Genomic DNA, 18,526 nt, shown 5'->3' on the forward strand with positions numbered 1-18,526 from the left:
GAAAGAGAAAAAAATGTTTAAGAAGAAAATTACAGTGCACTTTTCACTAGATTCTAGCTTTGTCTATACTTTAAGATCTTTTGTGAATCAATAAAATGTGGAAAAATTTTTAGTATGGAAGGGAGGAAGGGGGGAGGGGAAGGGAAAAAATGGGTAAAAGTATACTTAATTGACAAGAAGTTATTTGCTGATGATAATGTATATAGTAATATCCTTGTCTTGACTGACATGCATGGTATTTGTGTTGGGAAAAGAAATGTATACTGGAAAGACGTGATCAAATGTTAATTAAAATAATTAATTAAAAAAAAAAGAAAGGAAAACTTTGTTACTATTCCTGTACTCAGTAAAGTTCTGAAGCACACATCTGAGAGATATCTGAAACACCTAATGAAAAAAATAAGCCCATGTCCCTCACTGAAGACAGCAGCCAGCCCTGGCACACTGCGGTAAGTTCCAAGACCCCAGTGGAAGCCTGGAGCCACAGGCAGTACTGAGCCCACACACAGGGGTGAACGCTGCAGAGGTCAGGGAGGCAGATACCCCACACAGCTGGGAAACTGCAACTTCTGACACACCAAGAACATTACTGAGAGTCCACTAGCTACTGCTCTCTGAAGTCTTCCCAATCATAAAAACGGTTGAGTAATACACGACATATTTTGTGTATTTTATGTATTACTTACTATATTCTTGAATAAAGTAAATTAGAAAGAATGTTTAAAAAATCATCCAATATATACTTATAGAAAGAAATCCACATAACATGGATCTGTGTGGTTCGAACCTACTTGTTCAAGGGTCAAATGTACTGCATTTTTTTTTCTTGTACATACTGATGATAAAGCTTAATTTATAAATTAGGCTCAATAAGAGATTAACAATAACTAATGATAAAGTACAACAATTGTAGCAATATATAATAATATCGGGTCATCGGGAAAGTCATGACACATTTCTGCTTAGAAAACAAGGAAACACGTCATGACGCTGATGACGACGGAGTAGCAGTGAGTGACTGTGGGCCCTCTCAGAGCATCCCACTGCACTGCACTGCACTCACCTACGTTCAGACCACAGTTCACTGCTGCTACGGGAGACCTGGGAAAGTAAAACCCCAGACAAGGGGTGGGGCTGGGTAACACCTAAAACTTCCCATATAAAAACACAATATATAATACTAAACTTGAATCACTAGTCCCTTAATAATAGAGGGAAAAGTAAACCCATATGTTTTGCCATTTGATAATGGACTCCCATACCTGAGACAAGAGAGTCCATATTCTGTCTTGACACAGACTGAGCAAACCACTTCATTGAGTTCTATGTATGGACTGTATATTGATAACAATATAAACTAAAAATGTCAGTGATGCTGAAAATAAAAAAATAGCCAGAAAGAAAAATATCTTGCTTACATCATAATCATGCCCCCCCCCAATCGATCTCACTTTATAGTCACTCTTCACTGCCGAGAATATGTAAAAGAAACACTGAACAGAAACAGAAGTGTAACACAGAGATGGAACAAAGAACACCTTCAGTGTTCCCAATCTAAGGACAAACAGAATGTCCCCTGGGATGGTCTCACTGCCTCAGCAAGGGGAACAGCTCTCTTGCCCCAGTTGGGTCACTCTCCCCACAGTAACTACAGGGTAATAGCAAGTCATGAAGCACCATAACCAAAACCAAACTGGGAGACTGAAAAAATAAAGGGAGGAAAAACATGGCCTATAAACTGTTTAGCAGATTATCAGCAAACTTGGAAGTTTTACTGAGCAAGTAGCAGTTAGCTAGAAAGCAATATATCCCCACATTTGGGAACTGGAAAACGACATAAGAGAAGCAAAGCAAATATTAGGACACGGCACATGGCAGACGTAACGTGTCTGGGAAAAGGCACATAGGTACACACAGCATATTGTGGAACGTGCATCAATAAAAAAACAGTCCTAACTATTGAAACTGGTTTTCAGTTTGAAGAAAACTCTCCCAGGAAGGAAAGATCCAAGAAATATGTAACAGGAATATTTATGATGATCTTTAAAGAATATTCAAAAGTAAACCTTAGATTCAAACTGCTAATTTTGAGAGTCACAACCATGAAGTGTTTATATAACTATTAAAAACAAAACAAGTCAAAATAAAATTCAATAACAAAAAGAAACCTTTGGGGGAGAAAAAGAACTGGTTTGAGAAGAAAAGCTCTCTTGGTATAATAGAAATATCAAAGAAAGTACTTTTTTAAAAGGCATATATTCCATTTACTAAATACATTTTCGAGAAATGACTAAACTCTACGTGGCAACTGCTTTGCTTTTGGTGTAACTTGTTTGCAAAGACTAAAATATATCTGGAGTTTATTACGAGATCAATTTTTATTAAAATCAATACATTTTTTAAAATGGTCTTACAATTCCCAACAGATAATGAAGACCAAGACAGGGCCTAGTCCAGGAGCTTAGTGATTATGGGAGCCAGATCCCACACGGCTGACTACAGCTCAAATCCCAGGTCTAGCTGCTTGAGAAACATGCCCAGCGTGCCCCAAAATCCCACTATGATGGAGAAAGAAGGTGCCTTGCCCACATCTGCTGCTGCTGCTGCTCACTGTGAGATGGGTTACTTTCTCCCTCGCCCTCCCTTTTTCTCTTTGGTAAGCACACATACTTCTGGCAATTAAAAAAATGATCAAGATATTATTCCTATTAAAAGTCAACCTTTGGGAACCAGCAGTTAGCATAATGGCTATGTCGCTGGACTTCCACGTAGTCGACCACGGTTCACGTCCCGAACCCGGTGGCTTAAAACTCACGCCGGGTGCATGTGCGTGTGTGCCCAAAATCCCGAGAGGAGAATGGAGGAGAAGGGATTGCGGCGTGACCATCCCCCCTGGGGGGTGATTTCTCGCTTTCTGTCTCTCTGTCTCTCTCTCTCTCTGTTTGGCAAGCGCATGCGCCCTATAGCGATAAAACCTCTCAAAAAAAAAAAAAAAGTCAACCTTTAATCACTGGAAGCAATTTAAATCATGTGACTTAAAACTCCAAATGACTACTGTGACTACTCATTTCTCCACTGTTTGATGTCTTATTATTTTTAAAAACTGTCAGAAAGTAGCAATTTTGTAGTATAAATCATTCTTAGCCACAATTTATTTTACCAAGTAGTTTCACTTAAATTTCACTTAAAAAGAACTGGAACTCATCCTTGAAGGGTAGAATATACACTACTTAAAACAATCTTTTGAAGGGTGTACTTTCCTTCCTGGAGATCAATAATATGAGGGGAAATATGTATTATGAAAAAACTATGCATGAAACGTGTAAAATATATCCTAATTTAATAAAGAGAAATCCTACAAGAGTTAGCACTAGAAAAATGAAAATGAGAAATTCTCCAGCATGAAAAGTTCCCTTCATAAATACGCAGTAAATATAGGCTGGTAAAATCTATTCACAGGTTATAAAATAGATTTAGTTGTATATTCAAAACTTTACTGTTTCTTAAAGGTCTATTGTTACTATGTCACAAACTTTTTTTGAGAGAGAGATTTTTGTCATGGAGCACATATGCGAGACAGAGATAGAGAGCAAGAAATTAGTCCCCACGGAGGATGGCCATGCCACAATCCCTTCTCTCTCGGGATTTTGGGCACACATGCACATGTACTGGCATGATTTTCAAGCTGCCAGGTCTGGGACTCAAACCATGGTCGGTCATGTGAGATCCAATGCCTTAACCATCAAGTCACCTGCTGGCCCCTTAACAGTATTTTTAAAGTAACAGTCAAAACACCGAAGTCTACATTACGTCTAATTTCTACCTGAGGATAGAAGAATTGCCCTCCAAGCTGAGGCTGACTGACATACATTTGATTTTATATAACAGCTCTGACAAGTTTTCTGTCAACGTAACCACAACCATCCTACCTGTTTGGAACGAGGTCTACCAGGAGAAAATTTTCTTTTGGTAATAGCCGGTTTACCCATGCCGATTTTGGGGGTGACTGAGATGTATGTGGTCGGCATGATGTTTCCAGCAGAGGAAGTGAGAGTTGGGGGGTAGCTACGCAGCATGTCATGGGAAGGCAAGTCTGAAGGAAGAGGCGGTGAGGAAGACACCTTTGCCTTGCTCATGTCTGCTGCTGACGGCAGCGATGGCTCTGTCTCGGACGGCAGTTTTACAGATGTGTTCCCCGTGCATGACCCATCTTTTACACAATCCTCGGTTACGGGAGTCATTTCAAAGTCCACAGTCCCAGTGGAAAATTCAGAATTTTCTTTTGGTTCCCTTTCTTCTTGTACACTTTTTACAGCCAACTGTTCCCTGGAACATAATGGAGTATTTTCATCATGTGGAGACACAGAGGTTTCTGGGGGAACAGTAACAGAGTCCGTGAGTACTTTCTGAGGCCTCAACTCTTCCTCGGATACCAACGGTTCAGGCTCTGTTAACAACTCCAGTTCTTCTTGCCGCACAATGATCTGGTGTGGGAAGACTTCGATGTTTTCTGTCACTTCCATGTTGTCTTCATTTTGTTCTTCATCACAAACCTGCATCGCTTTAGGAGGTATTTCCACCTGTTCACTGTCAACCTCATGAGAGATCTGGCTTTCCATTTCAGTGTTCAATGTACTTTGGGATGACTCTACAAAATTCAGAATATTTGCTATGTTAACATATGTGTACGTTGAAACATATCTTACTATGAAAAGGTAAGACATTTCATTAAGCCATGCCTTATACTCGAAGGTATTCATCAAGAAAGGCAATTATGAAGTTACTAAAAGTGAAAATACACAACAGTTTACAGATTCAAATAAATCCCAGATGAGAAAAACCTTATAAAAACATGGCTTCAAACAGGATCCTGAGTTTAAGGTAAATTTTGATAACAGTATTAAAAATTAAAACAGAACTATGTAATTACTAATTTAGTTCTACTATACATACATAACTTTTTACAATTTAAGCACCCACAATAGGACTGAAAACGATGTAGGTGAAGTTATCGTACTCATTCTACAGCTAGGGAAATGAGGTGTCCAAGATAGAAAGCGAAGGTCTGTCACAGCAGCAGGCTCCCGGACCTAACGGGACTCGGGCAGACTCGAATGAGGAGCACAGGGAGACGGCAGGTGGCCCAGAGACCCACAAATCTACCCAGAATATTTGCTGACTATTACCCTTGATTATCCCCATCGTCTCTAACCTCGAACACTAATCTCAGCAAGTCTATACGCACAATTAGGTATCAGAAATATATAAAGTCACTGATTGGTAAATGTGAAGTCAGTGTACTGGCATGCTAATCCTTTAACCCAATCTCACTTAAAGTTGGAAGACAAAATGAAAGGAGCCTATGTAGTTCTATAAAGTAGAACTGCTGAAGTTAAAAGGTATTTATTTTTTCCAAATGTCCTGAAAGTAATTCTTTTTCTTTTATTTGCCAGAAAGTGCATGTACTTACAGGAGACAGAAAGGGACAGTGAGAAAGCAACCCCCAGAGGGATGGCCATGTCTTAGTCCTCTCTCCTACAGTCTTCTCACAGGGTTCTGGGCACACACGAGAACACACACAAACACAGGCCTGGCATGCTCTTCAAGTCACCAGATCCAGGACTCGAACTGTGCAGCTGGCCACATGGGATCTAGCCACCGCAACCATCATGCCACCTCCTGGCCCACAAAGTAACTTTTTTATAAAGGTTTTAGCCATAGGATGCTTCACTCACAGGAAGAGAGACAAGAAAGAGGGAAAGTGAGAAATCACCCCCCAAGTGGGGGTAGCCAAGCCACAATCCCTTCTTGTCCACTCTCTCTGGAGAATCTGGGCATGCATGCATACGTACTCAGCATAATTTTCAAGCTCCTGCGTTCAGAACTTGAACAACAGTAAGCCATGTGGGAATCCAGTGTCTTAACCACCACGCCACCTGCTGGCCCCCATAAAGTACTATTTAAGTCACATTTATAAAAACACGAATTTTCTCCTTTATTATTTACCAATCAGTGACTAAATTTATCTATGTTCTGGTATCAAAATGAAATTCCACTCTTCATGATTACTTTTTAAAAAGATTACATCTGAGGATAAATGGAAAACATCAAATAATAGACCTGATAGAACTAAAATAAAAATTAAAACGGCAAAACAAAAAAGAAGCCCTTCAGGCTGAGCCTGGTAGCACAGTGGTCAGACACAGTGCATAAGGAGCAGGACCCCACATGGTGGGATCAAGTACCAGTCATGATGGCTTGAAAACACGCTGGGTATGTGTGACCGAAAGCCTGATGGTATAGAGAAATGAAAGGATGGCAGTATGACCACGCCCCAGCATGAGGTAATTACTCTCTCTTTTTCTGACAAGTACATGCGCCCTCAGACAATTAAAAAATAAAAAGCAAGCTTTGTTGAGAAAATAATCTTTAGACACATTGTCAATTCTTTTCAAGAAAAATACTTAACTAAAAGATTTAATTCCTGAAATGTGGACATGGTAAGTGAAAAATGTCTTTGGAATAATTTACTTGGAACGTTAATTCAATGAACAGCACCTCTGACCTGCATTCCTCTAACTCAGTCACAGGGTTGCTCACCAGAGACTAGGAAGCCGTCTGCGTCCCGCCCTCCCGGTGGATCACTCTGCTGCTGCTCTTCAGTGTAGACTTCAACTGCAGTGAACAACACATTTAGGGAACCTCCTGGAAGGACTCAAAGCCTCTCTAATACTGTCCCCTCAACAGCAATCTGAGTAAGAGTTTCACTCTACTACTAAATGCCAATTTCCAATCTCAGCACAAAACATACTGTTTTAGTTAGTAAGAAGACAATGAAGATGAAATTAAGATCTGTTTAAGCATTAGAAGATTGATTACAGGTCTTTTTATTTGTCCACACTCACACCTGTAACAGTATAACTCTTAATGAGAGTTGTTAAATGTGGACTTAGTAAATTAAAAATCTCGAAGCTTTTTATGAACACATTCAAACTATATAACTTACCATACAACTTGGTATGCAAAATCAAATACTTTCACATGAGCCCATTATTCAATGTATTAAGCTATTTTCCCCTAACATGCTCTCATTAGTTGTAGAGCCTTAGGACATTAACAACTATTCTTAATATTGCAAAAAGTTCATTAAAATTTCACTGAGGCTGGTTCCATGGTCCAGTTGTTAGAGAGAGCCAGAGCCTTCACTGTAGTTTGAATCTCGGCCATGCCAGCCTGAAAAACACGTCAGGGGGGTTTGTGTGCATGCCGGAAATCCAGACAGGACAGAGAAATGGAGAAGGGATTGTGGTGTGACCATATGGGTGGGTGCTTTCTTCCTTGTGCACACACCCTCTGACAATTAAAAAAAAAAAAAAGAAAGAAAGAAAGAAAGAAAGAAAGAAAGAAAGAAAGAAAAGAAAAGAAAAGAAAAGAAAAGGGGAGTCATCCCACAGCCTGTTGGTAAAGGTGACCGGATCCCACATGACTAAATATGTAGTTCAAGTCCAGGTCCTGATGGCTTGAAAACATGCAGGGTGTGTGTGCCCCAGATCCTGAGAGAAATGGAAGAGGAGGGATTACTGTGAGGCCTGGACCCATGGCTTTCTCACTTTCCCTCTCCTTTCTTTCTGTCTCTCTCCAGTAAATGCATTTGCCTTCTGGCAAATTGCGAAGGAACCAAAAAAACACTTCAAAATAAAAACTTAAGGGCTAGCAGGTGGCATGGAGGTTAAGGTACTGGATTCCATGTGTCCAAATCTGTGGTTGGAGTCACAGATCCAGCAGTTTGAAAATCCCACTGGGCATATGTGCATGCCCAAAATCCTGAGAGGAGACTGGAGAAGGGACTGAGGCATGGCTAACCCCATTGGGGGGGTGATTTCTCACTTTTCCTCTCTTGCTCTCTGTCTGTCTCTGGTGAGCATATATACCATATAGCAAAACTGGGGGAGGGGGAAAGGAAAGATTAAAATAAGTAAAATAACCCTCCATAGGACTGCTGAGATGATCCAATCCCATTTCCACAATATCGACCTGAAACATTTCTCAACCAGCTACAGCTCTAGTTAGCAATTACAAGTGAAACCAAAGGAAAAAAGTTTGTTCTTTAATGAAAATCACCTGATCCCTAAAGAAAGTTCTTATGATTAAATCTAGATCACAGCTGAACTACAAGTGTATATTTGCCCTTTCTCTTATTAATTCTGCCTAAGATTATCTAAGTAAAAAGCTATCTAAACAATTTCTTATGTTACTATATCTTGGCTAGTTTTAATTTGGGGTACTCAAATTTACTAGATATTCTCATATTCCTTGTATATACATACTTTCTTCTAAAGGAGAGTGGTATATCCATCATCAGAAATACTCTTACCGTCTGGAACAATTCCAGGTATGGACTCCTGACCACTGACATCTTTACTCACGACTTGCTCATGAAACACCAATGGGTCTTCAGGTCGTTCAATTTCCATTTCATTGTTATAATCTAAACAGAAAATGATTTATTTTTTAGACTCATCAGAAAGTTTCTGGTTTTGTTAACAAAAATCAGCAAATATAACTCTGTTTCAGTGAATAATGATATATTTATATTCTTAAAAACTAAAAATTATAATGTAACAAATGGTAATTAGCATTTTATTATTTTAAAAAGATATTCTAGGGACCAGCAGTTAGCGTAAGGACTATGTTGCTGGACTCCCACAGTCGACCACAGTTCGAGTCCCAGACCCGGTGGCTTAGAACTCAGGCCGGGCACGTGTGTGTGTGTGCCCAAGATCCTGAGAGGAGAATGGAGGAGAAGTGATTGCGGTGTGGCCATCTTCCCTGGGAGGTGATTTCTCGCTTTCTATCTCTCTGTCTCTCCGTCTGTCTGGCGAGCACACGCGCCCTACAGCAAAAACCTCTCAAAAAAAAAAAAAAAAGATACTCCACAAGTGCGTACTGGTAATATCTGAAAATGAAATGTCAGTAATTAAGACACTTCTAATCAAGCCCCTTGTAACTTTCTAAAAGTTGCCGCTCATATTGATGAAAGTGAAAAATGGCTGGTCTTTTTTTCACCCTCTAAGAACTTTATTATTATTATAATAGAGTATTACTAAAAGCATTCCATACTTGAACAAATTTTGGGGCGCAAGAGGCAATAATTTACATTCTGGAAGCACATCACAAAACCAAAACTTGTTTAAAGCACGATAATGTGGGTTAGGAATAACAAACCAGGCTGCACTGGCCGAAGGCGAAGGGACTCCCCACTGCGACTTCAAAGACACAGGGAAGGAAATGCATTAGACCTGTAATTCCAACACTGAGAGAATACTCTTAAAGAAGCGGGATTAGGGGCCAGCAGGTGGCACGGTGGTTAGGGGCACTAGACTTCCACATGGCTAACCACAGTTCAAGTCCCAGACCTGGTAGCTTGCTTTCTCACTTTCCTCTTCTCGCTCTGTCCCTCTCTGGTCAAGTAAAATAAAATAAAGGCTAAATAAAATAATTTTCAAAAGAAAAGGAAAATAAAAGAAGCGGGATTAGATGTTAGCCATCAGATTCAGAGATGACCAAAGTAATAGGATATGTAAAAGCTGAGCAACTGAGAGTTAGGTGGGATCCAATACACTGGATGCCCCCTTATGAATAAAGCAATGCACTGATGACTGGTTGCACAGCTTTAGAGAAGCACAGAAGTGGGCCAGCAGGTGGTGCGGAGGTTAAGGCGCTGTCCAACTTCATGGTTCAAGTCATGGACCTAGAGGCTTGAGATTCACACTGGGAATGTGTGCATGAGTCCCCAAAATCCAGAAAGGAGAGTGGAAGAGAAGGGACTGCTGCGTGGCCATCCTGTCTTGGCTGGAGGGAGGCAGGGGAGGGGGAATTCTCACTTCCTCTTTCTGTCTCCCTCTGGGAAGAGCACACCAAACAAATAAAAAAAACAAAAACCAAACAAATAAAAAAACAAAAACACACACAAAAGTTATCATGTTTACCTGGAGCAAGTTCAGCCATTTCCTCTTCATCAACTGGCTGTAGTGGATCCATCCCGGCTCCTAAGTGTTTACAATACAGGCAGACATACTCTTCTTTGAGCTGAGAATCCAGTTCATGATCTGTTGGTTTGTCACATTCTAAGTGAACCCATCTGCAGTGATAAGTATATTTAAATAAAAATTTCTAATTTAAAGTCAAGTTAATATCTAGGAAAAGAGGAGGCAATTGCTGAGAACCTGGACATGAGGAGGGTTAAGGGTTAGAGGAGAGAGGTTGTAAAGGTTGGTAACTGGCAAAAGAGAGCTAGCATTTGTGGATGTCATTCAAGGTACAGACATTAACTCAGTGTTTTTAAGCTACTTGCTCAATACTATCCTTCCTTAGTACTCATATCTGGTCTGGTCCTATCTTTTGATCACTCCCTTCCTCGTGCCTCTCATACATAAAACGTCATTTAAGTCCATCTACAACAGCACTCAACACCCAGGGGATTGCTGGAGTGTAAGAGCCCCAGAGCTCCCTGATACAGGGTAGAGCGAATGTCGACTAGATGAAAGAATCAACACAGTATCTAAATGGAGCAACTGCACCTGCTTACCTTTTGCACATACTACAGTGAAGCATGTCTTTCTGCAACTCCGGATGGTAGCACTTTCCGCAGAATGGACATAAATTATCCTGCTGTTGGTAACAACTGTCACATATCAGGCAATTGTGATGCCACTGCGAACTAGACCGTGTGCCACATTCTACACATATTCTGCAATTCTACACACCAGGAGAAATAAAAATAAAAGCAGCTTGTTATCTATCTAGGATTACAGTTCTGATATAAACCTTTTGAACTCAATGAATCATTTGTGGATTATACAGAAAGTCTTTAAATTTTTATGACACCAATTTAGGGCAAATGTTTTTGAAAAAGCAATTTGTTTTGAATATCTAATGTGATCTTGCAAAATGTGCACTAAAACCTCCAGGGAAATGTAAACAGGGGATGTGGACATACAGGAAAACATAAACATGGAGGAAAGAAAACCAAGAACAGAGCAACCCAAGTTTCAAAAAAGAAATGTATTCCAGAACCAGGAAATAATTATTGTGGCATAAGTCTCCTTAACTATCTCCTGTAGAAAGCAAAATGGTGCCGTTATGGCATTTCACTTGCTTCTTGCTGGTTAGAACTAAACCCAAAAACTCTCCCCAAAGAAATAGCATGATCTACTCCATGTGACTTGATGTCTTAACTGTGAAAATAATCATTCCATACCAAAATCCAATGATGCCTCCTCCCATTTTCAGAACAGAAAGTGGTCCTATCCTCACTGAAGGGGACCTCTCTTGGAACCTCAAGCCAACCAGTACATCTTCTGTGCTTGTGGCCAGACAACCTTCAAATCTGAGGCAAAGGCTCAGTAAGATCTCTCACTATCCACCCCAACTTTCCAGTCTAAGGCACCACTAAAGGGCCAGCCATGGTGTGGTAGTGAAGGCGATGGGACCAGGGGTCTGGCTGGATACTGCATGGCTGACTCTGCTGCTTGAGTCCTGGGTGTGGCAGCTTGAAAAGCATGCATGGGGTGTGAGAGTGTGGGTGTGTGGGTGTGCATGCGTGAGTGCCCAAAATCCTGAAAGGAAGGAAAATAGAGAAGAAGGATTACAACGACACCATGCCCCATAGTGGATGCTTTCTTCTTCTCCGTCTTCCTGTCTCTCTGACAACATATGCATACTCCAGCAACTTAAAAATTAAAAATTTGGGACCAACAGGTGGTGCAATGGTTACATCGCAGGACTCCCACATAGTCGGCCCCGGTCTGAGTCTTGGACCCAGTGACCTAAAACTCATGCCAGACACGCGTGGTGCGTGCCCAAGATTTTGAGAGGAGAATGGAGGAGAGGGAATTGCAGCACTGGCTCAGGAGGTGGGGGGTGGAGGGTGTGGTTTCTCACTGTCTCTCTGTCTCTCCAGCAAGTACACAAACCCTATATAAAAAATTTCTCTAAAAAATTAAAAAAAAAAAAGAAAAGGAATTTCACTTTTTTGGGCTCCTGGGCTGATATGAAAGGGATGCTCATTCAAACAGAGGACCTTGTAGAAAACATTGACCTGCTAGTCTAACTGAATTGAACACTTACATCTAAAAATAGCGATGCAAAATTCTAAATAAAATACCATCAAACAGACCTCAAGATCACATGAGAAAATGCCGTTTATAAAAGCAGGGCACGGGGGCCAGCAGATGGTGTAGCAGTTATATCCCTGGGCTCTTCCTTGGCTGACTACAACTCAAGTCCCAGAACCAGTGGCTTGAAAATCACGCCAGGTGGGACCAGAAGTTAGCATAATGGCTGTCGCTGCATTCCCATGTAGTCGACCATGGTTCGATTCCCAGACCTGGTGGCTTAAACTCACGCCAGCGCATGTGCATGCGTGCCCAAGATCCCGAGAGGAGAATGGAGGAGAAGGGACTGCAGCACGGCCATCCCCCAGGAGGTGATTTCTCTCTGTCTCTCTGTCGAGCGCACGCACCCTATAGCAAAAACCTCTCAAAAAAAGAAACAAACAAAAATTATGCCAGGTGCATGTGCATGTGTGTCCAAGATCCTAGGAGGAGAATGAAGGAGAAAGGATTGTCCCCCAGGGGTAATTTCTCACTTTCCCTCTCGCTGTCTCTTTCTTGCGAGCACACGCACCCTAAGGCAAAAGCCTCTTTAAAAAAAAGGGGGGGGGGAGGCAGCACACAGATATTTGAATATAAGGGGAAAAAAATCTCTTAATAAAGTTTTACATGTTAATAGTTCCAGGGGAAAAACTATTTTAATAGATGCTAAAAGAGTCTTTGGAAAAATTTTTTTAAACTCCTCCTAATAAAAACTCCAGAAAATAAAAATCGATGAGTATTTTCTTAATTGATGAACATATATACTCCTACTCTGAAAGGCAGCATCTTTTTTTCTTTTTAAGAGGTTTTTGCTTTAGGGCATGTGTATTTGTGAGGGGGAGAGACAGTAAGACAGTGACATCCCCGTGGGGGTGGCCACATTGCAATCCCTTTTCCTCCATTCTCCTGGGATCTTGGGTGTGCACACATCCGGTGTGAGTTTCAAGCCAGTGGGTCTGAGCCTCAAACCAGGTCTGAGCCTCACAGGGAGGTCAGCCATGTGGGAGTCCAGTGACGTAGCCATTACGCCATCTGCTGGTCCCAAGGCAACATCATTTACAGGGAACCACTCCCAGTACGGCGGGGAATAGCTCAGAGGTGCCTCTTGTTTCCTCTACTATGTAACGTGGCTCTGGAGTCAATGGAACAAATGAAACAGGCATGAAACTAGTAAAGGAAGAAATGAAACACGATTAACACACAGGATGGCATACTTGGAAAATCCTAGAGAATTAACCATAACTTCAGCAAAATAATTCAACAAACTAGCAGGTTATAACTAAGCATGCAAACATTAATAAGGTTCACATACAACAATAAAAGATTTAATAAATAAAAAGATCTCACGTTTAACAGCAACATAACAGGTAGGACATTTAAGAATGGAAGAAATGTACAAAATCTAGATGAAGAAAATTTCCTAGAGGACACAAAGCCTGACTTGAACAAATGCAGACATTCCTGGCTCTTGGATAGGATGTCTTAATATCATCAAGGTGTTGGTCCTCCCTAAATCAATTAATAAATCCAATGTAATTCCAATTTCAGTGGGGGTTTTAATGAAGCTAGATGAGGTGATCATAAAGTTCATATGGAAAAACAAGTAGGCGAACCAGCTAGGAAATACGAGAGGAGGAGACAGGCTGAAGGGCAGCCCCATCTCACCAGGCACCACGAAGCTTTGTAACTAAAATAGTATGGTACTGGTACTGGAGTCTGAACGGCCAGATCAACCGAGCAGAAGAGAGATTCCCACAGTGCACAGTCTCCACCATATCTAAAGCTCAAGCCTGGAATTTCAAGTCACTGGGACAAAAAGTGTCTATTCAATGAATGGAAAACTGACTAGTCAAATGGAAGAAGATAGTCACACCATACACAAAAATCAACTCCAAATGAACCACACAACAAATGTAAAAAACAAAACAATGTAAATACTAGAAAAAAATAACTTCTTCATAACCCCAGTGTTCGGCAGAACCTTGTAATTATGATTAAAATAAACCTAGAAACAATAATAGATTGATAAATCTGATAACTACAAAATAAACTTTGAGGCCATCCCTGTAATCTGGTGGAATTCACACTCCACCATGGCCAACCAAGCAATTAAATTTCAAACCTGGTAGCTTGAGAAACATACCAGGTGTGTGTGTGTACTTAAAATCCCAATGAGATGGGGAACCAGCAGTTAGCGTAATGGCTATGTCGCTGGACTCCCACGTAGTCAACCGCGGTTCGCGTCCCAGACCTGATGGCTTAAAACTCACACCGGGCACGTGTGCGTGCGTGCCCAAGATCCCGAGAGGAGAATGGAGAAGGGATTGCGGCATGACCATCCCCCCTGGGGGGTGATTTCTTGCTGTCAGTCTCTGTTTCTCTCTCTGTCTGTCTGGCGAGTGCACACACCCTATAGCGAAAAAAACCTCTCCAAAAAAAAAAAAATCCCAATGAGATGGAGGAGTACGGTGTGACCATGCCCCTCTGGGGGATATACTCTCTCCCTCTCCTTCCGTCTCTGTGTTTCTCTCTGGTGAGTATATGCACCTTCTGGAAAAATTTTTCAAAAGAAAATTGAAAACAAACTTTGAGGGCCAGTTGGTGGCATGGGAGTTAGGGTGGCTGGATCCCACATGGCCGACTGGCAAGAGATGGGGGAGAGACCAGGTATTCCTGAAGTACACAAGTCTGAGTTCTCAGTCTCTATTCTATAGTGGAAATTACAGTCAACTCCACAGCATTTGCCTCGCCACGGAAAATGACAAGTTCTTGAGGATTACTCTCAGGCAGTGGCCCCCCCCTGCATTTTTTTTTCTTTTGAGAGGTTTTTTTTTTTGGCTATAAAGCGTGTGCACTCACCAGAAAGACAGAGAAAGAGAGACAGAAAGCAAGAAATCGCCGCCCAGGGAGGATGGCCACACCACAATCCCTTCTCCTCCATTCTCCTGTCGGGATCTTGGACATGCATGCACATGTTACCTGTGGAAGTTTAAGCCACTGGGTCCAGGACTCCAATCGCGGTCCACTACATGGGAGTTCAGCGACATAGCCATTATGCCAACTGCTGGTCCCTCCCCTCGCATTTTTTAAAAATCCATTTTCAGTTTTATACCTTACCTCCCAAAATGTTATCATCAATATTCTAAATAAAATCTGTATTACCTGAAAACATATTAGGAAATATTTACTTTTTACAGCCTTAAAGTAAAAAGGATTAACAAAAAGTCTTTCTGTCATGCTTTTCATCGTATACAACAAATGTACATTCTGTACAATAGAGTTTTATTGCCCCCCTCCAGAAAAAGAGCAGATGTGCAAGATTAAGAGGTGGTGTACAACAGCTCTGGCTCAGTGGAAGTCGGTGCTGTGGGTCAAGGCCCTCATTTGCAGTCTGGAAACCTCGCTAAGCACACTGGCACCGCTTGCCCATGATCCAAGGCTGGCTGAAGGCTGGAGGTGGATGGAAACATCAAGATCCTATTGATCTTATTCATCCGGCTCCTTCTCTCTGTTTCTCTTTCTCTCACTGTCACTCTTGCTCATGAAAGAAATAAACTCAAAAAAAAAAAAAATTGGGAGGGCCAGCTGGTTGGGTAGTAGTTAAAGCACTAGATCCCACATTGCCAATTCCACAGTTTGAGGCTTGGACTCAATGGCTTGAAAAACATGCTGGATACACAGGTGTGTGTGCCCCAAATCCCGAGAATGGAGAAGGGACTGCAGCATGGCCATCCTCCCAAGTGATTCTTGATTCCCCTTTCCCCCTCCTTCCCTCCCTCCCTCCCTCCCTCTCTCTCTTTCTCCCCATCCTATAGCAAAACTTGAAGGAAAAAAAAGGACAAAGTGATAGGACAACTAAAAGGAAAAACTAACAGCACACTAAATCCTGGAACCTATGTGGGAGGTGCGAAGGGAGGGAACGCCGTAAGATACCTTAGATAAATTATAAGCATGAAATATGATGGGATATTGCATAAAGAACACTGTACTAATGTACATTTAGAAAGCTGGTAACAGTGCTATGATTATTTAAGAATATCCCTACCACTGGAAAACATGATACCTAGGGGAAACGGCAGTACAGTATATGTAACTTACCTAACGGTGTGGGTGGGTGAGACAGAGTGACAGCGGCCATGCACAGTAATAATGAAATGCTAACAACACATGAATCTGGGTAAATGGCACACACACATCATTTTTTTCTTTTAAAGTTTGAAAACTTATTTCCAAATAAAAGCTTTTTAAAAACACATAGTACACAAATGCATGGGAAATCTTGAGAGAAACAGGGAAAGGAAACCTCCCTGATCATGCCTGGACCATGACAAAGATTCTGAGCTCACCCTCCCATGGACAATCCCCATCCGACTCACACCCCTTTGGGCACACCTGGGGACCCTGCAGTCTCCAGTATCCGCAACAGTGAAGTCTACCCTAGCAAGGCCTGAATGTTAAATCAAAGTCAGAGCAAATTCTAACTAAAAACTACAGAGAACAATGATAGAATGGAACAGCAGAGGGAGAATCACAGCCACTAAAGTAAAACCAACACTTCTCTAGATATTTAAATGAGTCTAACTGGAGACAGACTTGGTCACATGCTCCAGGCAAAACTAGTCAGTGTACAAACGGGATTAGACACATCCTGGAAATAAAGTCAAAGAATTAACAAAAATAAAAATCCCAAAGTTTTCAAGGAGAATAGAGAATTATGAAGTAAAAATTTTTAGAGAGATTTTTTTTTTCTTCTGTGACACCATTAACTGGAAAATCTTGGGGTGGCAGGGCAGGGGGAACAGAATAAAAAATTAAAAAGCTGTAATATAAAACATACAAAACCAGGGCCAGCAGGTAGCATGGTTGTTAAAGACACTGGACTCCCAAATGGCAGACTATAGTTCTAGTCCTGGATCTGGCGGTTTGCTTGCTCCCCCCCCTCCCCTGGTCAAATTAAAAATAAATAAAGTTAAATAAAATAATCCTTTAAAAAAATAAATTCTTGGAATAGTCTAAAGGGAACAGCTTATTTCAGGTATGAAGGATTTCAGAAAATTGGCCTTCCTTTTATCTATCTATCTATCACTACTATTTAATTTTGCTATCGGGTAGGTGCGCTCACCACAGAGAGAAAGAGAAAAAGAGGGAGTGTGATCTGTAAATCTCCAGGTCCAGGACTCAAACCCCGGTCAGCAATGTGGGAATCCAACACCTCAACCACCATGCTACCTGCTGGACCCAACAATTCCTCTTTAAAGAAGCATAACCAAGACTCTAAAAGATGGAGGTTTAGAAGTAGTAGAGGAAATGTTGCTTTGCAATGAAAAAATAACAAAGTTTATGGTTTTGGTTAACTCAATCAAGTCAAAGAGCGGGAGAAAAAAGCAAAAAGTCCTAATTTCTCATGAAAATTGAGAGAATAATACATACTTTCAAAATGTATAATAATGAACAGTCACAAAATAATATTAACTGCAAATCCTCATAGGAGGCAAAAGGAACTGAAAAAAAAAAGTAAGCTAAAAGAGCAATTTCACCTTCATATAACTAAGCATTTCAATTATAATCAATCTAAGTAGTTAACTCTATCAAAATCTTTCAGAAGATACATTTAAGGATTCAGAATGAAAAATGGAGGTAAAGGGAAACATATAGAAAGAGAGGAGGGAGGCACTTCACAGCAAAGCGGAGTTCACCTCAGACTGAGGAAAGGGCATGGGTACATCAACACTGCCCTAGCTGCTAAATAGCCACAAAATGTTTTGTTCAAAAAAAAGATAAAATACAAGGGGAAATTGACAATGATTTTTAGTGGTCAAATTTCATCAATTTGTTCAATCAACTAGTCAAAAAAATAAGGTGAGAAACTTCATCTAATTAAACTAAATTAATACATACAAATGCTACACCTTTAGAAAGCCATTATTTCAAGTATCAAAACATCAACAAAAACCTAAACTGTTTAAATTCTGATTAAATGCAACTAAAGTAAAAATTACGGTGCTTCAGCAGAAGCCAAAACTAGTCAGGAATAAACACATGAAATTACAGTTAATCTGGGTGCAGCCAAAGCTATAGTCAATGTAAATTTATAGTCTAAACATCTTTCTACCTTAGGAAAGAAATCGAATTATGAACTCAACTTCATATTTCAGAAAAGTAAACGAGGCAAGCAGAGGCACCAAACGAAGATAAGCATTAAGTATTCAAGTCTATCAACCGGCAGGGTTTGCCCTAGCTGGTTATGAAGCACAGAACCACCTCGTCTTCCAGTCGAGGAAGAACAGGAACTACCCAGAAGGCAGGCCGGATATCTCTCAAGCTTCAGCCCACGGGCCCCAGCTCCCAAACGGCCACACCTGAGCGCAGTT

At 41.0% G+C, this 18,526-nt stretch overlaps 1 protein-coding gene across 1 annotated transcript in view; it reads right to left on the bottom strand.

Annotated features, from left to right (window-relative positions):
* Positions 1-18,526, bottom strand: part of KMT2C (lysine methyltransferase 2C) — a 221,622-nt gene that overhangs the window by 107,298 nt on the left and 95,798 nt on the right. Inside the window, exons 9-13 of the mRNA XM_027772541.1 lie at positions 10,589-10,758; positions 9,990-10,141; positions 8,375-8,488; positions 6,601-6,675; positions 3,930-4,648 (exon numbers count right to left, since the gene is read on the bottom strand). Of these exons, the coding sequence (XP_027628342.1) occupies positions 3,930-4,648; positions 6,601-6,675; positions 8,375-8,488; positions 9,990-10,141; positions 10,589-10,758 (1,230 nt within the window). The remainder of the gene's footprint in view (positions 1-3,929; positions 4,649-6,600; positions 6,676-8,374; positions 8,489-9,989; positions 10,142-10,588; positions 10,759-18,526) is intronic.

This window comes from Tupaia chinensis, unplaced genomic scaffold (genome assembly GCF_000334495.1).
Source record: "Tupaia chinensis unplaced genomic scaffold, TupChi_1.0 Scaffold000280_1, whole genome shotgun sequence".
NCBI classification, from domain to species: domain Eukaryota; kingdom Metazoa; phylum Chordata; class Mammalia; order Scandentia; family Tupaiidae; genus Tupaia; species Tupaia belangeri.